The sequence below is a fragment of the Pezoporus wallicus genome, unplaced genomic scaffold (assembly GCF_028554395.1).
Source record: "Pezoporus wallicus isolate ANWC-B61680 ecotype Strahan unplaced genomic scaffold, APGP_CSIRO_Pwel_v1 contig_7903, whole genome shotgun sequence".
Lineage (NCBI taxonomy): Eukaryota > Metazoa > Chordata > Aves > Psittaciformes > Psittacidae > Pezoporus > Pezoporus wallicus.
In genome coordinates, this window is record NW_026637119.1 from 157,479 (window position 1) to 171,275 (window position 13,797).

Here is a 13,797-nt window from a genome sequence, read left to right on the forward strand (position 1 = left end):
AGAAACTGAACATGAGCCAGCAGCGTGTGCTCACAACACAGAAAGCTAACCATATCCAGGGCTGCATCAAAAGGAGTGTGACCAGCAGGTCGAAGGAGATGATCCTGCCCCTCTACTCTGCTCTTGTGAGACCTGACTTGGAGTATTGTGGGCAGTTCTGGTGTCCTCAACATTAAAAGGACATGGAACTGTTGGAACAAGTCCAGAGGAGGGCCATGAGGATGATCAGGGGACTGGAGCACCTCCTGTATGAAGACAGGCTGAGAAAGTTGGGGCTGTTCAGCCTGGAGAAGAGAAGGCTGCGTGGAGACCTCATAGCAGCCTTCCTGCGTCTGAAGGGGGCCTATAAGGATGATGGGGGGGGAACTCTTCATTAGGGACTGCAGTGATAGGACAAGGGGTAATGGGTTAAAACTTAAACAGGGGAAATTTATTTCCAAGATAAATGAAGACTTTTTATAGAATTGAGGTCCTCTCTTCCACTTCTTGCCCAATAAAAGCCCTTAAATGTATTATTTTAGCATGGTAGCATTTTTTTCCCCAAGATTGAGTCAGGACTTGTTTTAATATAAATAGAAAACCAATCTAGCAATCCACACATTTAAAGCCCCAGTCCTATTTTAACATCATAATTTCCAGGATATGCTAAGATTCGTTCAGAAATATTTTCTTAGGCATTTAAATAGGGAAAAAACCTTTAGAAGATTTGTTTAGCCTTCAACCTCCTTATTAGTTACTGGATTTTATTTTGTTCTTCTCTAAATAATATAGATTTTATTAATCACACAATTTTTTTAAACCACCTTTAAGAATACAAGTATAGCCATTTTCTAGTAAATATTCGTCTTGTAGAAGATCAATAGTTACATTTGCATAGAAAACAGCCTGGTAAGATTATTCTTTTTTAAAACATCAAGGCCTTCTTGCGATTATTGCTCTTCAAAACCACTAGCGTATTTTTTTTGCTAGGCAGGTAATATTTTATGTATTTGTGAAATAAAATAAAGTAGTCCTAACAACATAACACCATGAAGCTGTTTGGATACAAAAATGAAGTATGTGGATACCTCAAAGTATTTGATTTACTTTTGCCCATCAAAACACAGAAATTCTGTAAAATCTGTAATATGTGGCTCTAGAATACTCCCTCCACAGCTCTTTTAACAAGATCTGACTGCCAAATCTTTAGGTATGTGTCCCATATAGTTAAAGCAATACCTGGCAGCATAATTAACGAAAAAAAAGCTTGGATATTAGGAAAAATTCCTTCACAGAGAGGGTGATCAGGTATTGGAACAGGCTTCCCAAGAAAGTGGTAGAATCACCATCTCTGGAAGCATTCAAAAACTGTGGAGATGAAGTCCTCAGTGAGATAGTTTAGTGGTGGTTTTAGCAGGGCTAGGGTAGTGGTTGGACTTGATGATTTTAAAGGTCTTTTCCAACCTAGTTGATTCTATGATTCTATGAAAAGTGCTACTGGGCCATTAACTGATTAAACCAATAAATAAAGGGGAGGCAAACCTTCACAGCTAAACGCAAGATTATGACATGTTAGCCATAATTAAATGGGAGTCTCCATACCAGCTTCATTGTACTTTGGATCAAGCACAAATATAATAGTTTAAATCATAGTTTGAGAAATATCTCTTGATGCTGTGTCATGAAAGCTTGGAAACTGATCCTAACCCATGTGCACAGCTAAGCATTTTATGAGAGAGAAAAAAAATGCTTAAGTATAAAGCAAAGGTCACAGTTTATGTATTTTTTTCTGATTAAAACACGTAAAAATATTATGGGAACCATGTCTTATATTGTAAGGATGGTGTTTTGGCAGGTTTTGTCCATTATCCAAAAGAAGGCATAGGAAGCACATTGAGGGCAATTCACATGCAGCTTCAAGAAACTGACCCTAGCTAAGCAACTGTGGGTAAGTTTTCTGATTAGACAGACCCACTCAGTTACAGAATGTAAACAAACTCAGAAACATGAAAGTGAAATCAACTTTGGAAGTGCACAATGAAACAAGGGGGAGCACAAAATTACAAAATGGAATATAGAAACCTTTAGAATTAGTTTTAAGTAATGTTAAGTTTGATGGCTTGGTAACAGTAGCAATGGAAAATTACTGAGGTGCATGATACATAGAGAAAAAAAATAGAGTACAGCTAGAGAACATACTGAGAATTCTTGTACAAGATAAATCATTATAGTTGACATAGTTTTAAGAAAAACAGTCTAGAAGAACAGGATGCAAGGATAAGGAGTATCTGGGAATGGCAGGTGTCCAGGATGGGCTACAGTTAAACTGATAAGTAGGAGGACAGGAGGATTATTATGTCTCTGGTGCTAACGAACCAATTAAACTGGTATAAGCATCTACTGCGCATGCTTCAAAGCCTGTCAGAAGTGATGAAGACTGTTGGAAGAAGTAAACGACCCTCAGAGACCACCACCACAATTCTGTATGCATGTGGGGAACTTTCTGGAAAATGATGTAATCCATATGTAGCCTCATGAATATGTATGCATGCCCAGGGACTATATGAGGACAGCTTGTGTAGCAAGACAGAGACATATGTCAGGAGGAGCTATCCCCCCATGTCTCCCGGTGCTGCAATAAAGAACACCTGCTTGTCAGCTTGAAAACTTTGTTGGCAAGTTTGTTCCTGGAGTATGTCCAGGTCCCTGAGCAAAAGAAAGCCCACAAGTGGGTTTGCCTTTACCTGAAGCAGGAATAACCCAGTGTCCTGGGTTCAGCAGTAGCAGTCATTTTTCTCCTTGGTAGCTGGTGTAGTGCAGTGTTTTGACTTTCAGCTCGGGAACAGAGCTGATAGCGATGTTTTGGTTTGGCCAAGGACTTTGTGAGCCTCATGCTCTGCCAGGGGGGAGGGGAAGCCAGGAGGAAGCAGAGACAGGACACCTGACCCAAACTGACCAAAGAGGTATTCCATACCACAGCACGTCATGCCCAGGATGTAACTGGGAGTTAGCCGGAAGGGCGGGGAGACTGCAGGGTTGGAGGAGGTATCGGTTGGAGCTTGGTGGGGCTTGGGGGGTGAGTGATCGGTCGGCTGGTGCCGAGGTGTTGTATTCTCTTCCCTTGTTATTTCCTTTATCATTATTATCATTGGTGGTAGCAGTAGTGATCTAAGTTACTAAACTGTTCTTATCTCAACCCGTGGGAGTTGCATTCTTTTCGATTCTCCTCTCCATCCCTCCGAGAGCAGGGGGAGGGCAAGAAAGGGGGGGGAAGTGAGCGAACAAATTACCTGACTGGGTTTAAACCACGACACCCAGACTGTCTTCCCCAGGAAATTCTTTATGTGCACCACAGGAACCTTATCCCCTTTTATATTATGGAAAAGTTCTGACTGGGCTGGGCCAGCCCCGTTGGCAGATCCTCTCTAGTTCTTTGTCTGCATAAGCTACCACCATCTTGCAGATATCACAGAAGCCACCTGCATTTCATGTACAATCTCCTCCGTTTTGTTCCAGGCATTCTGCTGGCAGTGTTTCACCGCTCCACGCTGCGATGCTGTCCAAACACTCTGACACCATAAAGTACAGCAAAACAAGAACCTTAGGCCCAGAACCCCAGCCAATAAACACTAAAACAGCAAATACCAGCTGTAAGGAAGGTACGACATGCTGAAACTGTGAGATCAAGAGCAACAACTTTGAGAGCCAATAAATCAGCATTGTGACAAGCAGTAACCTTAATTCTATAGGATAACTTCAAGGAAGTTGTTTACTTCAAACATGTAAGAAAAGCGGGGGGGGGGGGAGAAAAAAATAATTAAAAAACACCTCACACAGAAATGGGCTGATTAAAAGATCATTCATTTCTGTTGAGAATATGCATATGTATATGAGATTTAAATTTGGAGAGCTATGCCAGTTAATATTCCTGTTACCACAAAAGGATTGTAAAAAGTAAAAAAATCAGACTGTAGCTAAGATTTCCATTTCAAGTTCTGAGATACTTAACAATGGAAATTAGACACTCCTTTAAAAGGACACAAGAAAATTAGGTTAGCTCTAGAAACTGAATACGTGCCACCTACTCAATCCCTTGGAGCATTCTAGTGCCAAATGCCTTTCCAAAGCTTCTTACCCCACAGTATCCACCCAGCTTGACCCAGATGAGTCTGCAAAATTTTTAAGAGGGCAGATTAAATTGATATGAGCAAAGACAAAGTGCTTATTTTCCAATATGCACTTTACTTTTGATACATGCGATACCTGTAAGAATATTCACTTGCTAACAAGCTCATTTAGCTTCCAGTTCCTCCGTATGCAGTTTATCATGCACACCGTACTGAAGATACACGGCAAAATTGATAAAGACAGCACATATTGTATAGATAAGTTAATTTGGAGTCAGAACCAATAACAACACTAGATGAAAGATACTTTGGTCTTGTCTATGCTTCAAAGAAAGTACAGAATATTTTAGGATATTAATTTAAAATAATTCCTTTCAGAAGGACCATCCTAAAATAATTTTATCTAAAGAGAAAACAGAGCATTCTTAATGTTCCTGAATGAGAGAGTCCACACATGGACTTAATCAGGAAGAATTTTGTGTAGACAGTGGAGGAGAAAGAACATTTTATCAGTAAATAGTTTTCATTTTAATCAAGGATTTACAATCTGAAAGGAAGCAAGATGACATTTTAAACTACTTACCCAATTTTTGCTTTCTCTTTAATTCTGGATAAGGAACCAGATTTTGTTTCTTTGCTCTCCTTGTCCTTTGGTTTGGATTTTACTTTTCTACCCTTCTTTTCCTCTTTTCCTTCAGCTGAAACACTGGGGAAGTTTTCAGGACTCATTACTCGTGGAATATTTCTCTCTCCTCTCTCTTTTGCTTTTGCAATCGCTTCAGATATTATGCGATTTGCCTTCTCTTGTTTACTTTCCAAATCTATTTTTTTCTTCTGCTGCTTTTCTGACATTGCCTTCACCTGGGTATTCTGCAACTTAGTATATGCTCCCAAACCATCAGTCTTCTTGGACAAAGGAGGCTGTAGCAGGAGACAAAAGGAAATAAAATCACCTTATTATAAGAATATAAACATTTCCTGAAATAAAAAGCGCAAATGTTTTCAGTCTAGATATGCATTAAAAAAAATACAAACAAACAAACCAACCCCAAACCCAACCACATTAAACTGGCAGGGGCTCACAGACACAAAAAAGAAGGAATTCTGTTGAATGGCATAGGTTTCAGAATAACTAAATCAACTGTGGGTATTCAACAACCAAGCCACATACTGAAAATCAATACAAAATATCATTCTAAAATTCTCTCAGCTTTATTTCTGTAGTTAGAGAAACCCATCCTTAACCTTCCCAGCATTTCCATATATTTGACACACAGCTCCAGTAAATGTTCTTCTCGAAAATCTGACAAAGCAAAGAACTCCCAAAGGTAACAGCATCAGTATTTTGCCTTTGGTGGCAAGATATCAGGACCACAGTTACCTTAAAGCAGATGGAACAGCTACAAGACTTAGCATTGAACAGATGCTTGAACAGAATCAAAATTAAAAAGCAAACAAGACAAAATCAAAACTAAAATTACATGCCTCCATACTCATAAGAAGATCAGAAAGCAATATTTCTTTCATTTAGATCAACATATGGTCAGTGACTTAGTTAGAAGATATAACTTGTCTTTACTAGCTGGTTTTTAATCACCATGCATTTCATCAATGTAGCATTGTTAAACACCACAAATGCAACATTCGGATTATCAGCCTCTCTCTAACCCTGCTAGGAGAGATGTTTTTGCTTCCCTACCCTCCCTCTTAGAGGAATGGGAACAATTTCTTACACAGACAAAATCCAGCAAGTAACACGTTATGTTCTCACCCGTACACACGCCTCTGCCTACAGCATGAAGAAAAGCTACCGGAGATTTCCAAAGCCATTTTGTGGCCAAGTTCAGAGACCCTCGGCGGGTGCGTTTCCCCCGCAATGGGGCCTGGTGGCGGCAGCGAATCCCCCCGGGTTGACAGCAGCGCACGGTCTGCGGGTGCTGCCACCACTGGACCCGCAGCACAGCAGCCAGCTCAAAATGGCGATGCGGCATAGCTCCCACAGCAGCAGCCAGTAATAAGGAAGGTTATTCAATCCCATTAGCCTTTTAGCCCAAAGAACCCCTCCTCCTCCCACACATATTGGCTTCCACTTACCCTTCCTCTTGGCCTCTTCATTGAAGACATGTTTGGCATCAAGGGCTTGCCCTCTGCTTTTCAGCACCCCAGGCAGTGCTCAAGAGAAAAGTATTGAGAGAAGATTGCTAAACGGCCTATTTAGCGAGCTGCAGCCATGAAATGCACAACCCTCCACAAATACATATTGTGATTTACCAACATATTCCTCCCTGGGTGAACACAGGTCCACGGGTGCCAGAGCCGCCTGCCTCAGGAGGGGAGGGCTACCTGCTGCCACAGCTGGGCTCGGCACCCACGGTAACCACGGAGCCAGGTTCCAACAAAGCAAGGGAAGAAATGAATGCATCAAAATGCATCAGCACGAATATTAGAGATGTCGTTAAAAATACTGACTCCTGCAGAAGAAGGCCAGCAGATGGTGCTACCCGTTATTATTCCATTAGGCTCTGCAGTTTAACCCTGTCGTGGGTTTAAGCCCAGCCGGTAACTCAGAACCACTCAGCCACTCACTCACTCCCCCACCCCCCCGGTGGGATGGGGAGCACTCCCACAGATTGAGATAAGAATACTCCAGTAACTAAGGAATAATACAAAACCACTACTACAACTACTAATAATAAGGGAAATAACAAGGGGAGAGAATATAAAACAGAAAAGGGAAGGGGAAAAAAAAAAGCAAAAAAAACCCACAAGTGATGCACAATAACTCAAGTGATGCTCACCACCTGCCGACCAATACCCAGTCCGACCCAAACACCTATCTGCCCTTCTGGGTGACTCCCCCCAGTTTCTATACTGGGCATGATGTGCTGTTGTATGGAATACCCCTTTAGCTAGTTTGGGTCAAGTGTCCTGTCTCTGCTTCCTCCCAGCTTCCTGTGCCCCTTCTCACTGGCAGAGCATGAGACTGAAAAGTCCTTGATGGGAGTAAGCATTACTTAGCAACAACTAAAAATTCGGTGTGTTATCAACATTGTTCTCAGACTAAAGCCAAAACACAGCACTGCACCAGCTACTAAGAAGAATCTCATTACTATAATCTAGCTTGGCTTTACCCCTCTGCCTAAGGCCCATGGAAGCTTTGTGGTGAAGACCTCGGACATGTCTCAATAATAAACTCCTCTCCATCCCAAGGCTGGTTTCAACTGTTATTTTCAAAGATCAGACAAGTCTTTAAATATGTATTGTCAACATATTAAATAAAACAAAAAAGATATGACCAGGTTTCTTGAAAGTTTATTAATAAACAAGAAGGTTTTGACAACATCACTCCATCCTAGCAACACCCTTTAGTCTCTGAAACCCATTAAAGAAGAATGAAGATATGAAGATCAGGATTTGATTTGTTTTGCTTAATACATACTTATACTTTTGTGATAAATATATGTTTTTCCATAGAAATTTTAAATTACAGCAAGGATTTTAAGATTAAGATTAGGCTTAATCAGAACTTCTATTTAAGATTAATTTCAAAATGAAGTTCATTGTCCATTGAAAACACTAGTGGTACCAATACATTAAATGGATTTTCTTATCAATACCATTTAAACTCAAAGATCTTTCTGTAAACATGCATCTTAATCATAAGGACAATTATTAAATTTTAATTTTACTTTAGAGAACTCTAGCCAAGATACTGCTACATCATAGCATCTATAAATCATTGCAGTGATTTATCTTTTAAGGTTATTATTTCATAATTTAGTAAAAGTGCTAAATCACATACTAATTTGCATTTTGAGATCAGCTAACCAAAAAAATATTCCTAATGTACTCTTGGTATAATGTCAGCTCTAAGGCAAACACTACAAATGCCAGCATGGCTTGGGGATTTTTAAAAGAAATTAGTATGTCCTTGAACATTCCTGATCCAGAAACAAAAAAAAAGCCTCCACCTAATAATTAAGTGGGCAATACAGTAATCATGGCTTTTTCATAAGTCTTTTGGAATAATCTACCTAGGTATTTTATTTCTTTAAAGCAAAGTTTCTTACACTACAGAGCTCAAAGCTGCCTCTCAAGTTATTCCTCGACAATTATTACTTCCTTAATGTGGAACTGCAAGTATATTTCTGAGGCTGACCCTCTGCTTCTTACTCGGCACTAATGGTTCAATTTTTAAGTTGTCTCCTCCACTGTACAAACAATAAGCTATGTTAGAAAAACAAGAATTTTTTTTTCTTAATTTTGCTCTCACATTTCTAAGAATATGGAAATGGTGCAGGAAGCCACCAGCCAGCCATTCTAAGCTAAATAAAGCTGTAATGAAACCTTCAAGGAAGTCACCATTGCAACAAAAAACAAAACTGGAAAACAACACAAATGTCTGAGATCAGAAGAAACACTACAGAAGACAATATCTGCATGTATTTAGCAACCAAAGCAACAAAAATCACATAATTCAGCAAAGATCTTTCATTCTGATAATCATTTTATGCTTCCAAAAAATGTGTGGCTATAAAAAAAAGTTAGTTATGCACACCAAAACCAACATGAGAGGCTAAATAGCATCTATAACAAAAATGACAAAATTTTTTGCCAAGCCAAAAATACCCCTCCCCCTTACTGAGAGGGAACAAAGATCAAACATTTTGAAGGAGCATATCCTTTCATCAACTGCTTACAAACTTATTCCACTACCAGAAGTAGGAAAGTAATACTTAACTGCCAAATACATAGGAGAAGGTACGAAGAAAAGAGTGAGGCAGCCACGTATTTAAAAACTAAAGATTTGGAAAAATATATTTTCACTTCTCCTTCTTAGTAGCTGGTGCAGTGCTGTGTTCTTGACTTTCAGCCTGGAAACAACGCTGATAACAGAGTTTTTTAGTTGTTGCTAAGTAATGTTTAGTCTGAACAAGGACTTTCTGAGTCTCATGCTCTGCCAGGGAGGAGGGGAAGCCAGGAGGAAGCAGAGACAGGACACCTGACTCAAACTAGCCAAAGGGGTATTCCATACCACAGCACATCATGCCCAGTATATAAACTGGAGGCAGTTACCCGGAAGGGCTAGTTCGCTGCTCGGGTCGGGCTGGGTATCGGTTTGGCAGGTGTTGAGCAGTCGCATTCTCATCCCTTGTTATTTCCCTTATCGTTATTATTATTGGTGGTGGTAGGAGTGGTTTTGTGTTATACCTTAGTTACTGGACTGTTCTTATCTCAACCCATGGGAGTTGCATTCTTTTGATTCTCCTCCCCATCCCTCTGGGATTGGAGGGAGGAAGGGGGGGAGTGAGCGAGCAGCTGTGTGGTTCTGGGTGGCTGGCTGGGCTTAAACCATGACACACTTTTCATGGTTGCAGGGATAACCATCCAAATATAGCTGAACATAAACCAATGCAATGTTGTCTTGAATCTGCACAGAGAGCTCTCCAGGGTATCTGCTGCTGCTAATAGCTTTGCCAAGCAGCAGCCGAGTGCACTGAACAAGCCTCCCATCAGTTCCCCACTGCTCTCTGTAATTCTGCTAGTAGCAAGGAAATTGTCAGGAATCACATCCAATTCACACTGCTGTTGCTGCCTGCAAAAGCCATTAACAGCAGCAGGTATAGACCATACTGCTGTTCACATGGAAGAGCTAGCTCTAAAAATTACTAAGGGTGGAACAGATAAGTCAACAGCTGTAGGTTTCCTCACATATGCCCTGATTCACTGCAGCCAGGGAAGCATCTTCTCAGCAGTTTTCAAAAATTTGACATGCTGTCTTACAGGGGGCAAAGGTGCACTACACGTCTGCATGACATCTTAATTAAAAAGCAATAAAGTTACCAGATAATGCCAAGAGACAAAATCATGATAGCAGTCTTCCCAATAGCTCCAGTACTCTCCTGAGTAGGCTTTTCATAGAAAGGCATTTCTTCAACATTTTGTTGTGGGTTGTGTAGGACATGCATTTGAAGACCTTCACAGTATTTCCCACAGCAAGGACAAATCACTGTCCTCAGCATTTACAGCAGCTGGGATTTTTCCCCTTGAAGGCCCAAACCCATTTTAATTTGCTCCACAACAACTAGTAGTTTCTTCATGTCCTCTGCATTTCCCTACAAAGGAAGTCCCAAGAAGTAAAGTTTCACATAGAAAAAGCTTCTACATCCTTGAAAATCTTCCCAAATCTTGCCTTACCTGTTCCATAAGTAAAATATTGCTTCTACTTTAAGAACACCTTTCTTAGAGAAATTTTACTTTCAATTCTGTGTATGCATGGAATCTTTAAGACTATCTATCCCAAGTTGCATCCATTCTTAATATACTCTAAGGACTGGCAATGCCTTTCCCTATAATTTTAATGAGTCACACATTTGTGATTTAATTATATAAAGCATTTTTTTTAAATAATGATTTTTCACTTGTGAATCTTCTCATCCAAACACTAGCTATCACTAAGAACTATATTCTGACCCTAAGTAGTACAACAATAGAAAGCTAAGGTTCACATTTGCAATGCCTTGAATGATTCGTTACTTCTACTGGTAGTAGCACACCCCTGCAGGAAGATGAACATACTAAGCACCATATGCCTTGAGAGTATAAGAAGTCTACCAGGTCCTTAGGAAAAATCAAGATGACCTTGACATCAACTCCATTGAAAGCAGCTAAAATTAGCACCTGGAAACCTGATCTTCATGCAATACCACATCATCTTTGTCCATGTTAATTACTAAAACAAGAAATCCCTTTGTGCAAGTCAAGTCACCAAAACATTATCAATATTACAACCATAATAAAAATAAATTAATCACATAACTAATGATAATTGATACTTTGGGGTTTTGTCCAAATTAGCTTCTCATTTTTTCACATTATAATCACATCAGAATTTGAAAACTGCAGTTGCTTTGAAGCTGCTGCAGTGAGAAATGTTAAAGGAATAACCATTCATCATCTGAGTTATAAAATTGTATTTAGGAATGCAACAAAAAAATTTATGAACTTTGTGACTTCTGAATTCCATTCTAGTACTCTGAACTTTTTTCCTCTAGAATAGTCTGCATAAATAACTCTTCCAGTGATTTTTTTTTTAATGGCAGTTTAATAATCAAAAACTGTACCTATTAAAAATAAAAAGGCAAGCTCACACCCTTGACAAGAGACAACCTGTAGAAAACCCCTTACAGTATGAATGTGTCATACACACCCCCCCATGCATGCAGAAAGGGGTGTCCTTTGCTGAAGGGCAACCCCAGCAAAAGAAGTGGCTTTCTTTGGACTATATACTGAAATAAGATCTCCATGGTTAATCAAGCTGTTTCTGCACAACTGATGGGAAGATCACTTAAACATGCAAAAGGGTTTCTATTCTCCAGAAAAGTGCCTATTTCCCCCCCCCCGGAGTGCCTTCTGAATTGCTTTTTACTTCCTTGTTCAACAGTTGCCCCACACCATCTGTGTTGATTGCTCTACAAAGCCACTAGCACTAGCAAATGAAGATCCAGCAGGTTACATCATTTCTCTGTTCTCTTTGTTGCATATATGGAACTATTAGGAAAGCCAATGAAGCATTCCAAACTGTGGTTCTTTCAATATGCTACTAATACTTTTCCTTCTTTTTATTGCTTATCATCATTACTAATGAATGTTTCAGTGTTTAAAGGATAGAGAATCTCAAGACATACATATGTGAGACTTAACCCAAATTAAAAAAGATGTGTTACAGACAAATTAAAAACAAAAAAGATACAGGGAGAGGGGGAATATCTTTTCCATCTTCTGTCGTGGTTTAAACCCAGTCAGGTAACTCGTTCACTCGCTCCCCTCCTTCTTTCCCTCCCCCTACTCCCGGAGGGACGGAGAGGAGAATCGAAAAGAATTCAACTCCCATGGGTTGAGATAAGAACGGTTTAGTAACTAAGGTATAACACAAACCGCTACTGCTACCACCAATAATAACAATGATAAAGGAAATAACAAGGGAAGAGAATACAACATCTCACTACCAGCCAACCGATAACTCACCCCCCCAGCCCGACCAAGCTCTGACCGATGCCTCCTCCAACCCCACAGTCCCCCAGCCCTTCCAGGTAACTCCCAGTTACATCCTGGGCATGACGTGCTGTGGTATGGAATACCTCTTTGGCTAGCTTGGGTCAGGCGTCCTGTCTCTGCTTCCTCCCAGCTTCCCCTCCTCCCTGGCAGAGCATGAGGCTCACAAAGTCCTTGACCAAACCAAAACATCATTGTTATCAGCTCTGTTCCCGAGCTGAAAGTCAAAACACTGCACTGCACCAGCTACCAAGAAGGAGAAAAATGACTGCTACTGCTGAACCCAGGACAATTTTTTATCTGCAATGTTGATAAATGAATGGCTAACAACTACAGCAGCATGTCCAGGCAACAGTTTTTATATGTTTAATAGTCAGTTCAGAATGTAAATTTGGTTACTGTGATTTGTACTCACAAGGCATTTAACACCAAGTTTGTGACTAAATTTCAAATTTACATGGAAATGGAAACATTAATGTAAAGGTCAGCAACATTAAACTAGTCACATTTCTAAGATGAAACCAGTACCTGCTTTGCACATCAACACACTATATGTGGGGTTTTGTTTCTCATCTAAGTACTACCATTTGTAAAGGTAAAAGAAAGGGGGGGGGGCTTGATATAAGAAAAGCTAGTGCCTGGAAAACATAGAGTTAAAGTACTTTTTAGCTTAACTTAGGTTGTAGAAAGAGAACAATGCTTATGTTGTAAGACTGTGGAATGTAGTGGCCGCACTAAACATGAGTTAATTGTTTCACACTAGTCTTCGAAAGTATCTTTGGTTTTGAAGAACAATGTTTGTGTTGTAAGTCTGTGGTGAGATAACAGGATTTAGTGGCCCCACTAAACATGAATGAGTTATTTCACACCATCCTCCTACTTATCAGTTAGTTTAGAGACAGAGCCTCCCAAACATCTGCTAGCTTGGGATACTCCTTGTCTGCCCATCCTGCAATAAATTTTGCAGGAAGGTCACACTGTTTTAAATCTTTGCTAGTTATCAGAAGAATTACAGATATGGCTGGTTTCAGCTAGTTTTGTGATTACTGGGGGGTCCAACTGTGCCAAAGGTGAAAAGTACACTGTGAGGAAGACTGCATACTTCATCTTGAAGACCCCTACTCACAAGAGGAAGACTGCTTACTTCATCCTCAAGACCCCTGCCCACAAACACCGGAGAGCAGTGCGCAGATGCCAAGAGGAGGGGACTTATGATAATAAGTTCCAGGAGTTAGTTATAATATTCCCTGCCTATATGGGGGAATTATGAATATGCATGTAACTAATGTAATAGTGAAAGTATATAAACCTGTAACAAATGCTAATCACTTGCGCCTCTGGCTATGGTCATGCGCCCAGCACTGTTGCTTTTGCTTTATTGACTTTGTCCCTCAATAAAACCTTGTTATCTTGTTTAGAGGAGTGAGTTCGTATTTCACACAGATGTAGCAGTGATATGAATAAAAAGGGCAGACAAATGTCTATCAGTATTGTGCACCATGTTATTGCTTTTCAGCTATCTACAGAGCTCCAAATAGTAAAGTAGCAAAAAGCTCCAAATAGTAAAGTAGCAAAAAGCTCCAAAGGCACCAGTGGACTTCTTCCTAATGCTCCTCAATCTAAGCCATGCCTATGT

The 13,797-nt window shown here is 40.1% G+C and overlaps 1 protein-coding gene across 3 annotated transcripts in view; it reads right to left on the reverse strand.

Annotated features, from left to right (window-relative positions):
• LOC130596229 (chromodomain-helicase-DNA-binding protein 9-like) overlaps window positions 1-13,797 on the reverse strand; it is a 103,647-nt gene that overhangs the window by 67,869 nt on the left and 21,981 nt on the right. For 2 of the 3 annotated variants that reach the window (XM_057403598.1, XM_057403597.1), the window contains exons 1-2: window positions 6,201-6,236; window positions 4,690-5,027 (exon numbers count right to left, since the gene is read on the reverse strand). In XM_057403598.1, coding sequence (XP_057259581.1) covers window positions 4,690-5,027; window positions 6,201-6,230 — 368 coding nt within the window. In that variant the 5' untranslated portion in view covers window positions 6,231-6,236. Of the gene's footprint in view, window positions 1-4,689; window positions 5,028-6,200; window positions 6,237-13,797 lie in introns of those variants that run through there. The other variant, XM_057403596.1, reaches the window with a different exon arrangement.